The sequence below is a fragment of the Dipodomys spectabilis genome, unplaced genomic scaffold (assembly GCF_019054845.1).
Source record: "Dipodomys spectabilis isolate Male_0828 unplaced genomic scaffold, ASM1905484v1 ptg000034l, whole genome shotgun sequence".
Classification (NCBI taxonomy): Eukaryota; Metazoa; Chordata; class Mammalia; order Rodentia; family Heteromyidae; genus Dipodomys; species Dipodomys spectabilis.
Window position 1 is genome coordinate 9299878 of NW_024870711.1, and position 23409 is coordinate 9323286.

Genomic DNA, 23409 nt, shown 5'->3' on the forward strand with positions numbered 1-23409 from the left:
TGTCTCAAGCCGGTAATCCTGTCTCCTCAGGAGGCTGATATCTAAGGATCACAGTTCAAAGCTAGCGGGGATGAAAGTCAGTGAGACTCATCTCCAATTAGTCACTCAAAAGGCAGATGTAGAGCTGTGGTTCAAGTGGTAGAATGCCAGTGTTGAGTGAAGAAGCTAAGGGACAGTGCCTAGGCCCTGAGTTCAAGCCCCAATACTAGCACACACACAAAGTATAAGATTGGGGTTGGTCCCTGATGAATTAATTGGTTTAGGAGCAAGAAGAATGCATTTGGACTTTTAGGATTTCAAAAATAGATGGCTTGGAGCTCCGGTAGAGAATAGACCTTTTGTGCCAGCCACCAGGGCCAGTGGCTCACACCTATAATCTTAGCAATTTAGGAGGCCGGGATCCAAGGGCTATGGTTTGATGCCAGCCTAGGCAAGAAAGTCCATGAGACTCCAATGAACTACCAAAAAGCCTTAAGTGGGGCCTTGAGTGAAAAAAGCAAAGGGAGAGCTGGGAAGGTGGCTCAGTGGTAGAGTGCTTGCCTCACATGCATGAGGCCCTGGGTTCGATTCCTCAGCGCCACATAAACAGAAAAGTGGCGCTGTGGCTCAAGTGGTAGAGTGCTAGCCTTGAGCTGAATAGCTAAGGGATAGCGCCCAGGCCCAGAGTTCAGGCCCCATGACCAACAAAATAAATAAGTAAAAAGCTGAGAGATAACACCCAAGATTCTGAGTTCAAGCCCCAGTACCTACACGAGTCAAAAACAATTTAAAAAAGTGGAAGAGGCCCTTTGGAGTGGCGGTGCGAGTGAGACCCTGGGTGCAGCCACCCATGCGGTGCTGTAGTGATCTGGGGTGATAATGGGGACCCGATGAACGTAAGCAGCTGGGGCCTCAGCAGGGCTGGCCAGCCCACCACACTCACGCTTCAGACATAGTGCCTGCTTGCTACACCACCACTCCTCAGCCAGGCTCTGGAACTGAGAACTGAGCTTTCCCCTCAAAGCCAGAGGCGGAACAGCTTGGCTTTGAGAGTTCCGATCCATTGTTCTGTTAAGGCCGAGGGGAGGGGCTGAGAATGCGGGGTGGGGACGCTCTTCTGGACTGCTCGTAGAAAGGTGTGACAGCAAAGGGTAGGCAGCGACGGGCACAGCTGTGAGAATCAAATACAATTGTAGTCTCTACTTGAAGGCACCTGTTCACTGTGAAATTCTGGATAAATATTTGTCTTAAAGACCCTGCTCCCATGAAAACTTCTCTTCCAGAAGAAACTTTCTTTCTTTAGCTCAGATGTGACCTTCCAGTATTTTATTTTTGTGCCAGTCCTGGAGTTTGAACTCAGGGCCTGAGTGCTGTCTCTGAGCTTTCTAGTTCAAGGCTAGCTAGCACTCTATCACTTAAGCCATAGCTCCATTCCAGTCTTTTTGGTGGTTAAATGGAGATAAGAGTCTCATAGATTTTCCTGCACAGGCTGGCTTTGAACTGCAATCCTCAGATCTCAGCCTCCTGAGTAGCTAGGATCACAGGCATGAGCCTGTGATAGTTTTTTTAAGATACAGTTTTGCTGATGTTGGCCCAGGCTGCCTGCTGAGTAGCAAGTTTATAGGTGCACGCCACCATCAGCTCCATGGCCTTTTTTTTTTTTTTTTAATTTTTTTTGGGGGGGTTCCGGACATGGGCCTGAACTCTGGGCCTGGGTGCTGTCCCTCAGCTCTTCAGTTCAAGGCTAGCGCCACTTTCGGCCTTTTTCTTTTTGCTTATGTGGTGCTGAGGAATCGAACCCAGGGCCTCATGCATGCAAGGCAAGCGCTCTACCACTGAGCCACCTTCCCAGCCTCCATAGCTTTTTATTTAATGCAACTTGCCTTTATTCTTTCTTGTGTGTGCAAGGGGGTGGGGGGATCTGCCTTGTTCTCATAACCCAGTGTTGCTCGCATGGCTCATTGATCTCCCGTCTTCTTCTCCAGGACCTTTTCTTGGAAATCCTCATCCCAGAGCAGTATTTGGGAACATCTTCATCTAAATATAAATCATTCTTTTCAGCCACAATAGGAAGCAGTATGGCCTTTTGACCTAAACGTCTTCACAAGTTCTCTGTGACTGTCTACTGCAGTCGCCTGGCCCCCCAGTTCACTTAGGTGACTGTACTTAAACTGGATGCCTCCTTCCACGCCCTGTGTATCTCCAACTCAGCTCTGTTATTTGGTGTTCCTCTTCAGTGATGATTAGAATCTGATCTGATCACGAGGTTTCTTTTTTCCTTTTGTGTGCTTGATCTTCCCTAACACTGAGCATTATTAGAAATGTCTTCGGGTATTGTGGTGTCAAGAAGGAATAAGGGCACCAATTGGAAAGGAACTTGGCAAATTTGCGTTCTGCTAATAAGAAAACAAGTATGCAAGTGCGCTGGTTAGACAGTCTACCCAGGGTTTATCTCCAACCCATTACTACCTTTTGTTCTGATTGGCCAGAATGTAGGATCGCAATCTTGCATGACTGCTAATTTGAAAAGGCTTAAAAGTTTATCTGGGCAATCAACCCAAACTAGGACACCTGGCCAAAACTTGTCAAAAAATTCTTACTTAGCTCTGGCTCTACCACTTGAGCCCCGCATGCCTCCAGCCCCTAGAAAAACAGCGCTTACAACAGGATGTAGCATAACTAAGAGGTGTCTTATAAGATGCCAGGTTCCCTTAAAAATGGCAGCGCTTATATCAAGCAACCACTTTGACAGAAAAAGGTTTTAACTCCTCCAGGATAGAAGCACTGTACCATTGAGCCCCAGCTCCTGCTTTTACTGTCACGTATAACTGCCCTGGGAGGCCTGCGTGGATGGGAAGAAAAAGTGCTGGATTTGAGACCAGAAGCTCTGAAATCTGAATTTCCTTTGTTTCTCGTATCAGTGAGCACGGCCACGCTCCTTCACGAGTATCAGCTGAGCTCACGTGGTTCACAGTAAAGATCATGTTGGAAAGTGTAGCCAGGCACAGGTGGCTCACACCTGCACTCCAGCTATTCAGGAGACTGAGATCTGAGGATTGAGATTTGAAGCCAGCTCAGGCAGACAAATCTGAGAGACTCTTATCTCTAGTTTACCAGCAACCTGGTGGTGTTGCTCAAGTGGTAGGGCACCACCCGTGTGAGAGTGTGAGGCCATGAGTTCAAGTTCTAATACTAGAATCAAAAATTTTAAGAGTGTGTGAAAAAGCCAGGCTGGTGGCTCACACCTGTAATCCTGACCACTCAGGAGGCTGAGATCTGAGGATTGTGGTTCACAGCCAGCACAGGCAGGAAAATCTATAAGGCTCTCATCTTCAATAAACTACTCAGAAAAGCTAGAAGTCATACAGTGGCTCAAGTGGTAGAGTGCTAGCCTTGAGCCAAAGAAGTTCTGAGACAGCGCTCAGGCCCTAAGTTCAAGCCCCAGGGGATCCGCCGGTTGCTGGTGGCTCTTACTTGCCTAGCTATTTAGGAGGCTGAGATCTGAGGATCACAGTTTGAAGCCAGTGTGGGCAGGAAAGTCTGACACTCCTCTCCATTAACTACCAAGAAACTGGAAGTGGAGCTATGGCTCAGTGGTATAGAGTGGAAAAGTGAGGTGAGCGCACACTGCAGAGTCCGGCTCACTGGCAGCCATCGATGGCAGCCTCACCGTGGCTGGTGGGGGCCATCTTTGCCTCAGTGTTTTGGACTTCTGGATGGATAGAGATAAGAAAAAGGCAAGGAGGAGGAGAGAAGAGAGGCAGCAGCAAGGAGCAAAAGAGGAGGAATTCTCATACTTGAATATGAAAATTAGCAGAGAATCTTGACAAAAGCGTAGATTCCACCCCAGAGCTGAGCTGAGCTGAGCTGAGCTCCATCCAGCCTGTCCCCGCCACTCTCCAGCTGTTGTAGACATTGCTAGCTGTGAATTACACCTTCAGCAGCAAGGGTGAAGGAAAGGGGCAGAGCCCCTGGGTGGGGCCTCCTGGGTCTGGGTGTCTGGATCACTTTCAGAGTCATAGGACCCAAATGTGGCTCATTAATTCTCAGTTCGCAGAATCTCATTGTGAGGCTGAGATCTGAGTGAATACCTTCCTAGTATGACCATGGGCTGGATACCAGCCATCAGCGAAGCTGTGGGCCATAAGCCAAGTCTAGCCAATCATAAAGGGAAGGAGTTTAGATTTGCACAGGTGCCCTCCCCTCCCTCCCCTCTCTCCTGAATGAGTGGGCCTCAGGGTAAGGCAGAGAGAGAGGGCAGAGGCTGAGAGAGAATGCGTGGTCAAATGGCTGTGGGAAAGTGGGACACTGGTGGCTCACACCTGTAATCATAGTCTCTGAGGGAGCTGAGATCTGAGGATCGAGGTTCAAAGCCAGCCTGGGCAGGAAAGTCTATGAGACTCTTTTCACCAATTAACCACAAAAAGCAAGAAGTGGAGCTGTAGCTCTGTGGTAGAGTGCTAGCCTTGAGCACAAAAGCTCAGGGACAGTGCCCCAGGCCCTAAGTTCAAGCCCCAGGACCACCATACACACACAGTCCATGACAGATGGGTGGACGCTGCACATATTGTTTTCTGTGTTTGAAATTTTTCAAAGAAAAATTCAGAACCTTATAACAACAGTCCCACTGATTCATTTTTGTTGGTGGTGGTGGGGCTTGAACTCTGGGCCTGGGCGCTGTCCTGCAGCTCTTCAGCTCAAGGCGAGCACTCTACCGCTTGAGCCATAGTGCCACTTCCGGTTTTCTGGTGGTTTATTGGAAAGAAGAGTCTCAGGGACTTTCCTGCCTGGGCTGGCTTTGAACTACAATCCTCAGATCTTAGCCTCCTGAGTAGCTAGGATTACAGGCGTGAGCCACTGGCTCCTGGCTTCCACTGGTTATTTCTAAAACTAAAGGGGAAGAAAATATTAGGAGGAATTAAAAAGATAAAAATGATATCCTAATGCTCTCAGCAGGTTATTTAGATATGGATCTAGTCAGGCACTGGTGGCTCACACCTGTAATCCTAGCTACTCAGGAGGCTAAGATCTGAGGATTGTGGTTCAAAGCCAGCCCGGGCAGGAAAGTTTCATCTCCAATAAACCACCAGAAAACTGGAAGTGGCGCTGTGGCTCAAGTGACAGCGCACTTGGCTTGAGCTGAAGAGCTCAGGGACAGCGCCCAGGCCGAGTTCAAGCCCTACAACCAACCAAAAAAAAAAAAGGCTCTAATGCTGTTTCCTCCATTGACCAGACCTCCATCTTCTCCCAGCACAGCCTGTCTTGCTGGGCTACACAAGATGGATGGCAGATGGGTTCACACCCCCAGAGCCTGAGAGTAGCACAGCCGAAGGATTTCCAGGCCCAGAAGGGGAAACAGCTGGAATAGATGCCTTTCTCTGGTCCCAGCATGGCCTGCTTCCGCTCACTGCCACGTAGAGCAGCTGTGCGTTGCAAAGCCCCGTCACCTGTTGCTCACGAGCTCTGCCCAGATGGCAGGTTAAAAACTACGCTGCCTCTGGCAGCCTCAGGACCTGGACACTTGTCCTAGACCACACCCTGGCTTCACACGCGCATTTCAAACCGTCACACACGTGGGAACAGGCCGCTTTAAGTCTGGCAAGCCCCGTGTCACATGACTGGTACACTTTCATGACGGCCTTGGGCCTCTAACAGTATACTGGGTAAGGAAGACCTGCCACTAGCAGCACTGGCTTGCAGGGCATTTTCTTTTTTTTTTTTTTTAATTTTATTTTATTGTAAAGCTACTATACAGAGGGTTACAGTTACATGAGTGAGGTAATGAGTACACTTCCTCTTGAACATTGTTACCCCCTCCATTGTTTTCCCCCTACCATCCCCTCCCTCCCTCCCTTCCCCGAGGTTCTTTTTTTGATTGTGATTAAATGATTACATAATTTCAAAGTCACAAGTTCATTCTAACTTCCCTGGAGCAAATTTCTACCACAGTCTGTAATATATAACAGTGTTCACATGTTATATACCATGTTTGTGATCAGCAGCATGGGGATATTTAGTAGTGGTTCAACCAGATGAGCGGGAGTTCTTTGTTTCTTAAGTCCTGTTAGTTTTGTCGTATCACCTAACCTTTTGGATTTAGCATCCACTTATCAGGGAGACCATGTACCGTTTGTCTCTTCGTTCTTGGCTTACCTCGCTCAACATGATTCCTTCTAGCTCCATCCATTTCCCTGCAAATGCCATTATTTTGTCATTTCTAATGGCTGCATAATATTCCATTGTGTATAGATACCACAATTTTTGGATCCATTCATCTGTGGTGGGGCATCTAGGTTGTTTCCATATCCTAGCTATTGCGAACAGTGCTTGCAGGGCATTTTCAAGAAACGAGAACCATATGTGTGTGTGTGCGGGGTGGGGGGTGGGGAGGAAGCAGTGGTAAACCAAACTCCAAATACCTGTGTCTACTGATGAAAGGATTGTCCGGGCTCAGAGTCTGGACTAGAAACTCCTCTGCACCCACCAGCATAAATAAAAGCAAGTTGTTTCTCCATATGACATTCTCAGTCAGCTACCACAGTCTGCTTCAGCATTTTGGAGAAATATACTGAGTAAGGGGCTGGGAAGGTGGCTCAGTGGTAGAGTGCTTGCCTAGCATGCATGAAGCCCTGGGTTGGATTCCTCAGTACCACATACACAGAAAAATCTAGAAGTGGTGCTGTGGCTCAAGTGGTAGAGCGCTAGCCTTGAGCACAGAGAGGCTCCAAGACAGTGCCCTGGCCTTAGTTCAAACCCCAGGACCAGCAAAACAAATACCACTGGGCAGGTCTCTGACTCGGGGTGAGGGTTTAGTGGTTGAGGCCTCTGCCTAGTCATCACAAGACCCCAAGTTCACCCCCTCCTATGAAGACAAATAAAAACAGTACTTTTTGCACTTTGAGCTTTTTGCCTCGAGCTCCATCCTGTGCCCCTGGACAGTAGCTGCTGCTCCTTCTCCACACATAGCCCCTGAGCCCCCTGGCACCATGGAGCAGCTTCTATGGCCAGCCACCACAGCCAGGCGTGGCTGTAAGCGCCCGATGTGGGGAGTTGAGAGCTGGGCCTCAACCCAACTAGAACCTGCGCCAGATCCATCTCGGGACCAGGGTGCCCTGTCCTGATGTCCCCCGCCCACCCTCCCCAGGTGAATGCACACACGTGTGGAAATGCACTCAATCCAGGCCAGTCCACCTCCCCCAAGCAAACACCCCTGAGCTTGGCTATGGAGTGGGTTAGAGACGAGGCCGGTATGGAGACTGGAGGGCTAGAGCAGTCACACAGTCAGTGGGAACGCAAAGCTGGCCTTGGAGGAGGGGTTGTGATTTAATCACGAAGCATGGGGGCAAGAGAGCGAAAAGCAAAGAATCTGGAGCAGAGGATGGAGACCAGCTTAGCTCGGATGGGAGACAGCAGATAGGCCCTAGGCTGTGGAGTGGACATGGAGGGATGGAGGCGGCTCTGTGAAGGCAGATGAGGTGGGGCTGCGGGTGGAAGGTAGCTGCAAAGAAAAAGGCCATTCTGAAATAGAGAAAGTGATCTCAGCACCTGCAGGTGCAGATGTTTCGGGCATGTGAGGGCTGATTACACACGCCTGGAGCAGCGGAGTATGGGACGGGGTGATGTCCTCAGGCAGGGCCCACCCTGTCCCCCTCCAACTACTAAGGTTTGCTTCAGAGGCTGTGAGGGCAGCTCAGACTCCGAGACACGGCACCACTGTACTATGTTTAGAGTACATAATTTGTGAATCTTCTAGGCATTCTTAAAATGGGCAAGATTTTTGACAAACAGGCTGAACAGACTACACAACTATAAAGATGTCATAGACTAAAGACCCCAACACAGAGTTCTTGAAGACAACTCAAAGGATAGGCAGCAGCCAGCCTTCAAATGCCATCCTCCCTGGAACTGAGGCTCTGGAGATTCGGGACAGGCACCTCTAGCAGCACAGTGGAGCAGAGGACACCTGCCCCACTGGACACTTAAGTCCCTCGCCTAGGGAAGCTCTTGCACTTCCAAAGCCCTATTCACTGCTCAGAGCAAACCTCCCTCCCTTTCAGTACTTCTGGGTAAACTATCTAAATCAGCTTGGCTCCTGATTTGTCTTTTATGTGTTGCTGAATCTCCCACTTGACTACAGGCCTGCTAGGGGTTTAAGACACAATCTTAGATGTGCTGTCATACGTCCTGTCCGTGGTAGCTGCTGCCGCTCTGGAGGTGAAGGGCTGAGTGCACCAGGTTAAGGCTGGCCATGGGCGTGCCTAACACACACAGGCTCCAAGTTCGCAGGCTGTGAAACACTCAGGACTACAAGTAAGCTAGACAGCTGACAAAACCAGGTGAAATAGAACTCCCTGTATCACACACAGCAGTAGATGCAGATTCTGACATGCCTGTCCTCCCTCTCCACCATACAGAACAGGCCCAGGACTTTGAGATTGTCTCTTTTTTTTGTCAGTCATGGGGCTTGAACTCTGGGCCTGGGCGCTGTCCCTCAGCTCTTCAGCTCAAGGCGAATGCTCTACCACTTGAGCCACAGTGCCACTTCTGGTTTTCTGGGTGATTTATTGGAGATAAAGAGTCTTACCAACTTTTTTGTACCTGGGCTGGCTTTCAACTGGGATCCTCAGATCTCAGCCTCCTGAACAGCTAGGATTACAGGCGTGAGCCACTGGAACCCGGCTTGAGATTCTGTATTTTTAACAAGTGTTCCATGTATGGTAGCTGGAGTCAGCCTGTATAAAACATGCTCAAGGGCAATGCTTCCCAAGTCAACCTCTAAATCCGTGTCAATCTCATCATCAGGAATTGTTAGAAATGTTGATTCTTAGCCAGGTGCCGGTTGGCTTATATCTCTACTCCTAGCTACTCAGGAGGCTGAGATCAGGGAATCTTGGCTGGAAGCTAGCCTGGGCACAGAAGTCCATGAGACATCTCCAATCGACCAGCAAAAAGCTGGAAGTGATGATATGGCAAGAGGTAGGGTACCAGTCTTGAGCAAAAAAGCTGAGGCCCTGAGTTTGAGCTCCAGTACCAGCACACCAAAAATGGGAGGCAAGGAAGGAAGGAGAGGGAGGAAAGGAGAGAGAAAAAGAAATGTTAAGTCAGAGGGTACAGAATCGGAGGGAAAAGGGTGAAAAGTGTAGCAATGGAACATACTGGCAGTATCAGACACTGATATAAACTATGCAACTCGTGGGCAGAGATGGGAGAGGGGGAATGAGAGCGAACGAGGGAACAGATGACACTATGTGAAAAGGAAATGTACTGATTTCCGGATGTATATAAAGATAACCCTTTTAAATATTAATAAATTGGAATAAAAGAAATGTTGACTCTTGGCTGTACCTAGACCTACAGAACCAGAAACTCTAGTGAGGCCCTGTGAGGTGACCCGAAGGCCTCCAGCTGACCATTCCCCCCTCGATACTTCATGCTAAAGTCTGTGAGGCACAGGCCTAACAGGCACCATCCAAAGCAGCAGAGAAGGAGCCATTCTTCAAGCCGTCAGCCCTACATCAGGCCTCGCGGAGGAGGGAAGAAGGCCCCAGACACCTGGGAAGGAAAGGAGGGGACATGGCTTCCTCTTTCTTTATTGGATGCTTTGTAGATGTCACGCAGGTCTAAAAGTTACACTGTTAAAATAACTATTAAAAAACTGACCAGAACTAGTAAGGCTCTGGCTCAGAGCTCCAAGTTGGAAGCATAAAGGAATGGGGTGGTGGGCTGGGAACATTCCTCCAACATCACCAAGACCCAGAAAATGAGGCTCTTAAACTCCTCCACAGGCCAAATCCAGAGCTGTGGGCTGGGCTAACCCAGCACCTCTGCTGCAACCTTCTCAGGGCGGAGTAACCAGCAAGGAGCCAAGGGAAAAGCCAGCTGAGTCCAGACTGGATAGATGGAATTGGAAGGAGGATGGGAGGCAGACGGGCGCTGTCTGGCCGTCAGTAAGGTAACAGAGTGCAGCAGAGGCAGGCTGAGGCGGGAAGAGGCTGGGGACGGTAGTGCAGCAGCGTGGGAGTGTGGCCCCGGGGTCCTGTCCTGAGCGATGGTCAGGTGGCACTCCTGACCCAAGCCTAGCTGAGGGCTCATACATTGTGGGTCCTCTTGGTGAGCTGGGGCTCCTCATCAATCAGCTTAGACTTGAGGTGCTCCTTGTAGGCCAGGATGTCTCCAGGCCATTTGGTGATTGTCTGCTTCTCACAGACCCAAATTTCCTGTGCGACCTGAAAAGCAGATCCTAGTCTGAAACTGACTCCTCTCTCTCCCGCCCTCTCCTCACCCATCTAACAGACCTCCAGATCCCCCCATTTTAGAGGATGAGATGGAAGCCGCCGCCACCTCACCCCGAACCACGTCCAGATCACTCTCACTTCCTCTACGCTCTTTGCAATAGCCGGTGCGGGGCAGCACACAGCAGGCCCCGGAGCTGTCCTTGTCGGGACCTGTTGCACCTCCTCTACTGTCAGGTCCCTAGCGGGCCAGATCTGTCCGAAGACTTCACTGTTCACATGCTTTTTCTATCCCATTTCTCCAAAGCTGCAGAAATGGTCAGCCAGCCTTTTTCTTTAATGTTGGTGGCAGCCCTCTTCCTAATCCAAGCCCTTCTTACTAGAACCCTGAAGAATTTTAGAGCAGGAGCAAAGGCCTAACCCTCTGCTCCATGTGGGCCAAGACCATCAAGTAAGCAAACATCCCTCCCAAGCAGCCATGAGGGCTGGCCCTCACCGTACCACGTGGGCCTGAGCCACTTCTTTGTATTCAACCAACATCCATTTAAGTGCCCTCCCCTCCACCTCAAGCTACCCACTTTGGGCTGTGCCGCGGGCCACCGCTGGGGCTCACCTGTTGAATGAGTCTGAAGTCATGGCTGACGAGCATCATGCCACCCTCAAACTCATTGATGGCGTCTGCCAGAGCGTCGATGGTCTCGATGTCCAGGTGATTGGTGGGTTCGTCCAGGAAGAGCATGTGAGGGTTCTGCCAGGCCAGCCAGGCCAGACAGACCCGGCACTTCTGCCCGTCAGACAGGTTCCGAATTGGGCTTACCTGTGAGGACCACAACCCACAAGATGTGCTATCACCCAGCATGCAGCGGGACTCCGCCCTCCCCACTCCCTGGCACCTCTATGATTATGTCTGCGCTTTGACAACAAGGTCTGAGAGCACCGAGGTCACACGTGGAGAAGGTGGCCCAGTGTTCGTCCTGGAGGCCTGACAGCAAACAACCTGCCAGAGCATGTCTCGCCTCCCATTCTCCTGGCACTGAAGTCCCAAAGAACTGAGCCACTCCATGACTCCTCACTTCCAGGAACTTGCTTCCTAGATTATAAGTGCCTCACCCTCAGGCACTCTGACAAAGGGGAGCTCAGAGAGTAGTGCTGTATCTTTATCCCCAGCCTCACAGTGACATACCTGTCACAATCTAGGGGAAATGTGGTAATAAGCACGCTCAGGGATTAGAATCAGCATCCGGCGTTAGCAGAGCCAGGGCCTCCCAGCTCTCCTCACCCTCCTCTGCCAACCTGCTGCTTCCCAGTCAGGCCATATCGCCCAATGATCTTCCTCATCTCCTCCTTCTCCTTGATCTCTGGGTAGCACTTCATCATGTACTCCAAAGGTGAGAGATCCAAGTCCAGCTGCTCCTGCAAATGCTACAGGAAACAGGGCCACCAGGCGTGAGGCTACCTGTGGGACAGCGCTCCGCCTCTACCTAGGCACTTCTCAGGACCTAAGCAGTAAGCCAGCATGCCTGAAGGGCCAGGCCAGTTACAAACCCTTCTCCCACCCTGACCCCAGCCTTGACCCCAGGCCCGTACCTGATGGTAACGCCCTATCTTGACATGGGAGTGCTTCCGGATCATCCCATCTGTGGGCAGCAGCTAGGAAGAAGAGAGCCATAAGCAGACGTAGGAAGATAAGCACACACACAAATGCTTCACGCTGAGCAGGGCTCATAGAACTTTCTAAACAGAACCCACCGCACCAGCTCAAATCATCCTTCAAAATACTCAGGAAGACATACAAAAAGGTGAAGAAACACTGTATCATTGACTAATCACAAAGTATCTACCATTTTTAGGTGCACCATACTGGATAACGAAGGGCTGAAATAGAAAAGCGCTGAGACACGCATGCAGCCTCCTCCCCCTTCCCCCAGCCATTCCAGCTAAGGCTCCGGGGCTCCACAGCAGTGAGCTCCCCACCCACCCTGCTCAACTTCCCTTCCCCTTCCATCATGGCGTCTGCTTCTATACAAGTGGCCACATTTCCCCTAGCACTGTACCTCTCCAGTTAGCAGCTTCAAAAGAGTGGACTTCCCTGCTCCGTTGGGCCCCACGAGGGCCACGCGTGTGTCGAGGTCTATACCAAATTCTAGATTATTGTAGATGCAAGGCTGAGGTGGGTAAGAGAGAGACAAACACAGGTGAGCAGCTGGGTCTGGTCTGCCTGGCAGACCAGCATCATGGAGTCCCAGTCCTCAGGGGAGCAGAGGGAGACCCCAACTCACTGCCTCCACCCACCAATCCAGAAGAGAGATCCTCCTTTCATGGAGGAGCCCCTTGGATGAGGCTCCAGCTGCCATGAGGAAAACCACAGCCCTTCCCCAACGGGTCAGCAGGCACATCAAGGACGGGAGAGGGTCGCACAGGGCCACACTGTCGCGGGCCCCTCAGCCACCATGGGCACGCAGAGCTGCCCTGCTCCACTTACCCCGTCTTTTGTATACTTGAAGCTCACATTCTGCACCATAATAACAGGGGGTGGGATCTTGCCACACGGTGGGAAATAAAATGACAGCGTCTGGGAAGAGCAGCAGCAGCGTCAGCCTGGTGCTTCCTTGCCCCACACCTGCAGCCACACAGGCCCACCCCACCCCACCTCACCTTGTCGCTCACGACCCTCTCTGTCAGTCCTGACGCCATCATTTTCTGCAGTGTCTTCTCTTTGCTCTGGGCCTGCCGGGCCAACTTGGCGGATCCATGACCGAATCTAGCAATATAGTTCTGAAAGAGACCAGAAGGGGCTGCGAGTGTGTGTGGGCTCAACAACTCCTGTAAGACCCTGGGTGAAGAAGGACGACCGGCCTTCTTTCTGGCCTCTCTCAGTGCCCCCAACTCCTTGGCCCTACCGTCTCCCTACCTTCATATGTGCAATCTGGTCTTGCTCCCAGTGAAACCTCTTCATCTGGTTCTCCTCCAGCTCCAGCCGTGTCTTCACATACTGATCATAATTACCCTGCAGGGAAATATACCAGGCAGGGTGGGTAGCTTTAACCTGGTCTCAGTCCTGGGTTCTCATTCAGAGTTTAGGGGGGATGAGGAATGACACTGATTTGGCTATCAGTCTGTACAGTAAGAAAGAAGGAAATGTATTAAAGAAGCACAATCTAACCTAAAATGTGAAGTCTCTACTGAGTCTAGCCAAGCAGACTTGGTTAGTCAGAAAGACACCCAGTGAGGGAAGCATCATACTACCATCACCCCAGAAGCTGATGGACCACAAGGACCAGAAGAGCTATCCCCACAAGAGGAAACACATCTAGATATTCATGGTTGATTCCTATACCGGAGCAAAATACCCTTTAAAAATGTGCCTACTCCAAGAAATGGGAGAGAGGGGCTGGGAAGGTGGCTCAGTGGTGGAGTGCTTGCCTTGCATGCATGAGGCCTTGGGTTCAATTCCTCAGCACCACATAAGCAAAAAGAAAAAAGCCAGAAGTGGGGCTGACACTCAAGTGGTAGAGTGCTAGCCTTCAGCTGAAGAGCTGAGGGACAGCGCCCAGGCCCAGCTTTCAGGCCCCACGACCAACTAAAAAAAAAAAAAAAAAAAAAAGAAATGGGAGAGAAAAGAAAACTGTAACTAACCTCTCTGTATGTATCACCTTTATGAAAACTAAAAAATACATTTTAAGGGCCTAATAAATCGAGTGCTAGAGGCTCACACCTGAAACCCTAGCTACTTAGGAGGCAGGAGACCTGGAAGACAGAGGTTTGGAGTCAGCTCTGGCAAAGAAGTCTAGAAGACTGACTCCAATTAACTTGCAAAATACTAGAGTTGGAGGCATGGCTCAAGTAACAGGGCACCAAAATGAACAAGAAAGCTGAGCAAGAGCGGGAGATCCCGAGTTTAACCTCAGTACTGGCACCCACACACAAAAGGATTCAACACCATCATTTCTGCAGTTTCGTCTTCTAGAGGCATGGCTCTGTGGTAGACTACCTGCCGAGCAAGGCCCTGACCACCAAAAAAAAAGTTTTAGATACTATCTTGATATCCACAATGAAATACATTTGGAAAGCCAGGTCCAAGATGTGCTAAATTTAAAACGTAATCCATAGAATAGAATGATTATTCTTTCTTCTCTTACTTTTTTTTCTTTGGGTACTGGGGTTTGAATTCAGGGCCCAAGTGCTTGCTCCCTCACTACAGCCAAACTTCCATTCCCAGAATACAGTAATTCCTAAGATTACAACTATACTTAATAAAGCATCTATGTATACATGAAATTTTCTACAAATGTTTACAGGTATGCAGAATTCTGGAAGGCTATGTAAGAAATTATTACTTTCTTGGTGTGTCTGATTATGAATGAAAAGGATTTTTTTTTTTTTTGAGACAAAGTCACCACCTATCTCCCTAGCGCTGGGGAGCGCTACACAGTGTGTTCCACTGCACCCAGCTTTTTCATTTTTGTTGTTTTTCTAACTACTAAAAAAAAAAACAAGTCACACTAGGGGAGGTTCTGAGACCCTAACCCCACCCTCCAGTGCTCAGAGAAGTAGATCCAGACTTTTGGGTTCCCAGACTCTCAAGACAGAGTGAAGGAGCCACATGAGCGGGGGGCGGGGGCGGGGGCGGGGCGGGGCCTTCCCTGACAAGGAGGCAGCAAACATACACCACATGCCAGGGCTGCCAACCTCGGCTGGCTGTGGTCTGAAAGCCTGCAAGTGCAGGCGTTAGGCCTAGAGTAAGTCAAGGCAGAGCTTCTCGTCCCTATTTTTTTTTTCTTTTCTTTTTTTTTTTTTTCCAGGGCTGAGGACTGAACCCAGGGCCTTGCGCGTGCCGGGCGGGCGCCCTTCCACTGGGCTAAACCCCCAGCCCCTCGTCCCTATTTTTTTTATAGCCATAGAGATAAAAGACCTCTGCGTTATTTTTAAGGAGACTTTCAGAGGACTGACAAGCAGAGGCCCACCACTCACCGTATAATACTTGAGTTTCTTGTTGTGCATATGGATGATATTGGTGCAGACACCATTCAAGAAATCCTGAGAGTGCGACACGAGGACCAGGATACGCTTAAAACTGCGAAGCCAAACAACCAGACAGCACTGGAGATGGTGAATCAGGGGAACTGAGGCAGATCCCTCACCCTCCTTGCACCTCAGTGCAACTGCCAGTTGCCGCTGAGCACCTAGGCCGCACCACAGTCTAGCTGTAAGGGGCTTCTGGTGCCTTTCAGAGCCCATTAGTCTTCTGTCACACAATGGGGAGGAAGATGGTGGTGAAGGGTATCTAGAACTCCAGGTGAGGAGAGCTGGGACAGATGCAATATAAACACAAGTATATTCTTTTTGGAAGAGATACTAAAAATTACTGTACCACTAAAAGCTTTTTTAAAAAGCTTGACAGCACCATTATTCAGATCTGTAGCCATAAAGCAAGGATGAATGTATGGCTAGTCTTTTCCTTTGCCACAGCCTCAGGATCTTAAGCAGATGATCCTCCTTACAGGACACTCGTAGATCAACTAAGAATGCTTTCTAGAGTAAATATGGTGTATCTTAAATAAAGGAAAAACAGTTGTTTTTCAAGGCTCACATAGTTCAGACAAAACACAATCAGACAATAAGGCCAGCTCGGGTGTCCTGCCTGGCCTGACTCAGATCAGTTTTCTCACTGCTTTACTATCTGTGCAGTTCTGGACACTGTATTCTCTGCCCACTCCCACTGCTTCAGGCACACCAACCCATCACCACCTGCCCCCTTACGTCTTTAGTTCTTCTTCCAACCACACACAAGCATCTAGGTCCAAGTGGTTGGTGGGTTCATCCAGGAGCAGCATGAACGGCCGGATGAAGAGGGCTCTGAAGGACAGAAGAGGAGACAGGTATCTTGGTATCAGGAGTGCGACATGGAAGGAGTCAAGCTTGGCTCCAATCCTGAAATCAGTCTGGGTTTTATACCTCAGAGGAAAGGGAGAGAAATCAGAGTTCAAAGATGAGAAAAAAAAAAAAAATGAAGAAAGCAGGGCTTAGAAGCATAGGAATGTAGTCTGCAGATAAGACTGAGAAGTGAATCTTTTATTCTGATACTGTGGTTGATGAACACCAAGAAGACAAAAAAAAAAAAAGATTACAGAGGAAACTAAGTTGCTAAAAGCAAAAGTTTTATGATTAGACCAATCTGAAAAAGCCGCCTCTTCTAGCAAGGGGGCTGAATAATGTTCTTCTCTTAAAACTGGTGAAGGGCTGGGAATGTGGCTCAGAGATAGAGCCTAGCATGCATGAAGTCCTGAGTTCCATTCCTCAGTACCATATACACAGAAAAAGCCAGAAATGGTGCTATGGCTCAAGTGGTAGAGTGCTAGCCTTGAGTAAAAGCAGCTCAGGACAGTGCCCAGGCCTTGAGTTCAAGCCCCAGAACTCGCAAAAGAAACAAGCAAACACAACAACAACAACAACAAAAAACTGGTGAAGCTCTAGTTTCCAATCCCGCAGCCACCACTCTTGGGGAACATCTTAGATCTCCAGACATCAAATTCCAGCGTTCTTCCTGCATCCTGCTGAAGGAGAGACTGAAGCTCCCAGGTGAGTCTGAGCATCTGATTGCTCTTAGCCAGGGAACCACTGCTCTCCTGTTCTAAGGCCTGTACAGGCAACCCTTTAGCGGAGTGGGGCTGTACCACCAACTCATTCACAGAGAACAGTGGGATAAGTAATGATCTATTTAGCCAGGGGATGGTGGGAGATTGAGATCTGAGGATCAAGGTTTGAAGCCAGCCCAGGCTGTATAGATATAGTCTGTAAGACTTTATCTCTAATTAATAAGCAAAATGCAGATTGGAGGTGTGGCTCAAGTGGTAGAGTATTGGCCATGAAGAAAATAGCCAAGAGTACAAGGCTCTGTTTTAAAACCCCAGTACCATCAATACTCATCTATTTAGTGCTCTGGTTGAATATGTGGGAGAGAACTCCCAGTATGAAGTGTTAAGAGGGCATAAACAGAATCTGACGATGGTGTTTGGAGGTGGAGCTTCAGGATTTGGTAAGGTTTCCAGGATAGAGATCCATGAGTGGATTCTGGTAGCTTTGAGAAGAGGGAAAGAGCTAGCTAGTCATGAGCGTTTGTGCCTGTAATCCTAGTACTAGGGAATGAGGCCAGCCTGTGCTATACAGCAAGACTCTGCCTCAAAAAAATGCAAACAAGCCGGGCGACAGTGGTTCACGCCTAGCTACTCATGAGGCTGAGATCTGAGGATCTCTGTTCAAAGCCAGCCCAGGCAGGAAAGTCCATGAGACTCTTATCTCAAATAAACCACTAGAAAACCAGAAATGGCGCTGTGGCTCAAGTGGTAGAGCACTCACCTTGAGCTGAAGAGGGCAGGGACAGCGCCCAGGCCCAGAGTTCAAGCCCCACGACTGACCAAAAAAAAAAAAAGTAAAGAATGTAAACAAGCCAGGCGCCAGTGGCTCATACCTGTAATCCTAGCTACTTAGGAGGCTGAGATCTCAGGATTGTGGTTCAAAGCCAGCCTAGGCAGGAATGTCCATGAGATTCTTACCTCCAACTAACCACCAGAAAACTGAAGTGGTGCTGTGGCTCAAGCGGTAGAGCTTTTACCTTGAGCTGAAGAGCTCAGGGACAGCACCCAGGCCCAGAGTTCAAGCCCCACGACCAACAACAAAAAAGTAAACAAATAAATAAGAACAAAATCAGAGGGGATGCAGATACTCCGTCTCTTGCTACATGTCCTGCCTCAGAACTTAACAGTTAGGCAGTTACTACCAGATGTGGTAGCCTTGAACCTCCAAAACCATAAGCAAAATGAACATCTTTTCCTTATAAAATATGCAGCCTCAGGCACTTAATTATATAATAGAAACCAAAGTGATATAACTAGGCACTCTAGGGGGATGAAGGTGTCATTGATCTGCAAGCTCACTTTGACCCAAGCTTCCAGAGATAACTAAGTTTCATCTTCAAGATACAGTTTCCCAAATGTAGCAGCAGTACTCACTAGTCACTATGTTGAAAATGAACTATATACAACTTGTAGGTGGGGATGGGTGGGAAAAACTGGAAGAGAACAAGGGAAGAGGTAACATTGTACAAAAGGAACTTTTTAGCTGACTTATGTAACTGTAACCCTTCTGTACATCACTTTTATAATAACAAAAAAAAAAATTTTTTTTAAAGATAGTTTCCCTAACTTTGCCTGAGTTGACCCTGGTTCCCTGCCTCAGCCTCTCAAGCTATCAGGATCACAGGCATGCATCTAGCTAACATTTTATCTTCACATACTTACAGATACATGTATACACATCAGTACTGGAGTTTGAGCATAGTAAGAAAGTGTTCTATCATTTGAGCCATGCCTTGAGCCACATTTTTACAGCAAGAATTAGAAGGACTGGGGTTGGGAGTGTGGCTTAGTGGTAGAGTGCTTGTCTACCATGAAGCCTTGGGTTTGATTCCTTAGTAACCACATAAACAGAAAAAGCCAGAAGTAGTGCTGTGGCTCAAGTTGTAGAGTGCTAGCCTTGAGCACAGAGAGGTTCAGGGACAGTGCCCAGGCCCTGAGTTCAAGCCCCAGGATTGGCAAAAAATACAAAACAAAAGGCTGGAGCACACAAAAGTTTGGAAGGGAATCAGGAGGAAAGAAAGAAAAACTGACCTCAACCGTTTTACCTGGGTGGGGCTGCTTCAAAGATTCCTAAACCCTGTGCTGGTAATCTAGCACTGAGCAGTCATTCTGGAACACTGCAGCTAGCAGCTCACTCTATAGCCTAATAAACTCTCTCCACACCATTGATGTCTGTCTCATTTGATACTTAGAGACAGCTGACAGTTTCACTGGAATAAGCATTCACAAGGAGAAGTAGAGAACCTCAAGGGAATGGAGGAAGAAGGGAGGGACTCACCTGGCTAAGGCAACCCTCATCCTCCAGCCCCCACTGAAGTCTTTTAGCTTCTTGCGCTGCATAGCAGGTGTGAAACCAAGTCCATGCAAAATCCGTGAGGCCCTCATCTCTGCCTTGTCAGCATCCAGCTCCTCCAGGCGCTCATATAGTTCCATGAGTTTCTCACATTCCGCTGTAGGTACCACATGGCCATTAGGCTCTGAGACTTTCCCAGGATAAAGCCCACCCCAACCTGGGTCTGGAGTCCTACCGTCCTCGTGAGCCAGCCGCTCAGCCTCCCTCTCCAGCATGGCACGCTCTGTGTCCACTTCCATCACACACTGCAAGGGGGTCTTGTCACTAGGGGGCATCTCACGGGTCAGGTGGTAAATGTCGATGTGCTCAGGGATGGGCACTTCACGCTTCCCGATTGCAGACAGCAGCATGGACTTCCCTGACAGAAGAGGGCAGAGCGAAGCATGGACTTCCCCAACAAGAGAGATGGCATTCAGCCATTTCCCCACTCTTCCTCTCCTCCCCTTCCTCACTGTTCTTTGAGTATCTTCCATCTTCTCATTCATTCAGATCCTGTTAATCTCCATTCTTGGGATACCTTTCCAGCTTAATGTTCATTAATGACAAACAGCTTTCCCATACCTCTGCCCCAATCCCCCACCAAATCTTCCTGAACCTACTGCAATAAGCCACTCAGCTCACTTACCACATACTGCTCTATGTTGCTAATTCCTTTTTCTTTGGGCTTATCTGGTTTGCCACCCATAGGGTAAAGTCCTTGCTTTGTGCACTGCTAGAAATACTGATGGGCACAACACATATGCCAAGAAGAAAAACCTCCTACTTTAGCTTTTAAAGAACTCACCGATTCCATTTAAGCCAATGAGGCCGTAACGACGGCCAGAATTCAGTTCCAGTTTGGTGTCGCTGAGCAGCTCCTGACCATGGAAGGTGAGTGAGAGGTTGATGATGTGGACGTCGGTACTATTGGGATGAGAGGCCAGGACGCCAGTGACAGCTCGAGCAGCAGCTTTCTTCATCTCAAAGTCCTCTAGCTCCTTGGTCAGCAAATCCACTTCTGGGGACAGAAATGCAATTAGGGATGGGGACAGTAGACAATTCAGCTCTTGCACAAGGGGGCAGATCCCAAAAGACTGGGCTCAAGTCAGGCTGAGCATCCAGAGGTTTCAGGAGCTCACAGAGCATACAGACACAGATGTCCTACATCTGCTCCCTTGGACAACCTCACTTTGTAGCCTTATCTTTTGAATGTAGCATGATGTCCTTATCCCTAGTGTCCTTGTTCACTCCCCTTGTCTTTTTTTTTTTTGGTGATAGTACTGGGGTTGAACACAGGGCCTGGGCTAGTACTTGGGTGGAAAGGATAAAGGCTATTAAGTATTTGTTGGTGCTTAACTGGCGGTAAGTCTGTTTTCCTCCCATCTGGCTGCAAACCCCAATCTTCAGATCTCAGGTGCCTGAAGAGCTCAGATTCCAGGTGAGAGCCGCTGTGGCTGGCCTCACTCTGATCATTAACTTCCCATCCTTCACTATTCTGTCCAAGAAAACTCTTCCATGGCCTGTCTGACTTACTACATCATATTTCCTTAGAATTAGAGACTATCATACTATTCAACTCATCAATACATACATACACACATTTGCATTGCTGGGGTTTGCTTGTCGGGCAGGCTCTTTATCACTTGAACTACTTTGGCAAATGTCAAATGTGGTTGCTCAAACACCATCATATTAGAATTCAGTATGTGAAAGGACAGAAATGTAGTCATTATGAAAGGGACAATGAAAGTGGGGGGCTGGGGGCTCACGCCAACTAGCTTACACAGGAGGCTGAGATCTGGGATGGCAGTTTGACGCCAGCCCAGGTGGTAAAGCCCATGAAACTCTTATCTCCAATTAGTCAGCAAAAAAAGCCAGAAGTAGAGGTTTGGTAGAATGTCAAACTCAAAAAGCAGAGACCCTAAGTTCAAATTTCGGTACCAGCACAAAGGAGTGGGCGTGGGGAGGACAATGAATAGTCCAGATGGACCACAGGATGGTATAGGAAGTTTTTAAGAGGCAGAGAAGAGACTGGGATTAGAGTAAGAAGGGACTGAGAGAGTCTTCATCACATTACCACGCTTTACCACCTAGACAGTAAGTCACCCGACAGCAGACAGTATTTATAATACCTCAGTATATCCTACCATGTCTAGTACTGAGAAGCAGTCAACAAATATATGCCAAAATAGAAACAACAGAACTCCAAGTGTTTCCCAGGAAGCCCTATAGAACTTCGTAAGTCAATGTTAGCGAAGGCACTACACCTGTGGGGAGCAGGGTGCTATGTGGGAAGAGCCTGGCATACTTGTGCAACCATGTTTAGGAACACTGAGAAATGAGAGCTGACTCCTTTTCATAGTCTAATGGGCAGCAAGGCAGTGCAATTCCTATCTTTGTGCTCACTTGTGCTGCCTCCTTGGATCAATAACTCCAACTCTGTGTGTATGGTTACTTATACACATGTATGTATATGTGTGTGTTTATATTTATTTAGTGCTGGGGTTTGAACTCAGAGCCTGAGCACTGGCTCTTAGCTTTCTCACTCAAGGATGGTATTCTACCACTTAAGCCACATCTCCATTTCTGGCTTTTTGCTAATAATTGGAGGTAAGACTTTGCTGCCCAAGCTGTCTTTGAACCATGGCCCTCAGATGTGAGCTTCCTGAGTAGCTAGGAAAAAGGGGAGACCCACTGGCAATCAGCTTTTTTTGCCATGTAATACAGGCTGACCTCAAACCTGTGATCTTTCTGCTTCTGACTCCCAGTACTGGGATTATAGCACTCGCCACCATGCAAGCTGTATCTATTTCTCACTGATCCAACATCTAGATTCTGACTCTGCCTGAAGCACACATTTAGTCTTAGCAACCAAACCAGGAAGGCACCACTGGTCACCACCTGTGGTGTCTCTGCCATTGGCCTCATTCTTCTCTTCTGCCACCTGTGGTTCTGTGACGGCATCTCCGTTTTCTTCATGCCCCTTTTTGGGCCGTTGTCGAGCTTTGGCAGCTTCCTTCTTTTTAGCTGCCTTCTTCTTGGCCAGGTCGGAGGGCATGGTGTTGAACCACAGGGGTAGGTTACTGTTCCTGCAGGCAGTCTGAAGGAGGGCAAAAGAGATAACGCCAATATCCTTCATTTACTTACTGGAAGGAATACCCTATCCATCCCTTTCTGGAATTTTCCAGGGCGCTTTTTATGGCCCGCCCTGCCCAAGCCTCAGCTCTGCCAACTTCGCCAGGGTTTCTCTCGCCGGTTCAGACTCTCAGCCGATCTTTTGGTCTTAACCCCGTCCCTCCCGCCATGCCCCGTCCACCGCTTCCCAGAAACTGCCTCACTCCGGGATCGCGCGGCTCTCAGGGCCTCCACTTCGGGTCCCGTTTCTGTCCCGCTCTCCTGTTTCCCCACAATTTGGCACTCCGCGCTCCAGCCAGCAGCTTCACTTTCCGGGTTTCCTCCTCCGGCTGGCCGGGCCTTCTCTCTCCCTACCCCTTCTCCCCCCCGTCATCGCCCAACTGTCGGGGCCAGCTGGTTCCCGGGGCGCCCTCGTCCTCCCCCGGCCAGTCCCCTCAAAGTCTCCGCACTCAGCCCCCCAGCCGCCTCCCCCACGCCCCGCGCGTCAGCTTCTCCCCCAGGCCTTTTCTCCTCCCTCGCAGCCCACCTCATCCCGTCCGGGTCCTCCCTTCCTCTTCCCCGGCCGCCCCTCGCGGGTGAGCGCCCTCCTGCCCCAGCGACCCTTTCCCCAACTCACAGGGCCGCGCCGCTCGGCCTCTGGCGCAACAGAGCTGCTCCAGGAGCTCCTCCGCGTGCGGCCGGCTCATCGACCAATCACGGCGTCAGGGGGTTGTCGGCGCTCCGCCGCGAGGCATTTTGGGAAATGTAGTCCTTGAGTTGTGGCAACCAAGGGAAGAATCCGCCTTGAGAACTACTACGTATCCCAGGGTCTTCGTAGGAGCCTCGTGACGCCATCAGAAGGCGCGAAGCTCCGATTAAGAGTTGGAGTTAAGAGTCCAAGAGTCCTTCTCCGGCAGGCGGGCTTCAGGCGCTGGGAACTGCAAATCCCGGCTTGCTCCTAGGAAGAGCGGGCTGGGTGTTCCAGGCTTTACCCCGCCTCTCGGAGACCAATGGAGCTATAAGGAAACGACGAGTTGAAGGTCGGCCTAAGTAGTTTAGTCAGCAAGGATTGCAACTACAGTTCCCAGCCCGCCCCACGCGGGAACGGGTCAGAACA

At 49.5% G+C, this 23409-nt stretch overlaps 1 protein-coding gene across 1 annotated transcript; it reads right to left on the reverse strand.

Annotated features, from left to right (window-relative positions):
* Positions 1-9553: 9553 nt before the first annotated feature.
* On the reverse strand, positions 9554-23014 carry LOC122105948 (ATP-binding cassette sub-family F member 2). Its single transcript, XM_042677246.1, has 15 exons — positions 22930-23014; positions 22080-22278; positions 19984-20196; positions 19375-19557; positions 19125-19296; positions 15972-16067; positions 15183-15285; positions 13123-13218; positions 12867-12986; positions 12694-12783; positions 12266-12376; positions 11799-11861; positions 11505-11633; positions 10825-11028; positions 9554-10205 (listed from the first exon to the last, which is right to left on the reverse strand). Exons 2-15 carry the CDS (start codon positions 22234-22236, stop codon positions 10068-10070), a joined length of 1875 nt encoding a protein of 624 aa, XP_042533180.1. The 5' UTR covers positions 22237-22278; positions 22930-23014; the 3' UTR covers positions 9554-10067.
* Positions 23015-23409: the final 395 nt, after the last annotated feature.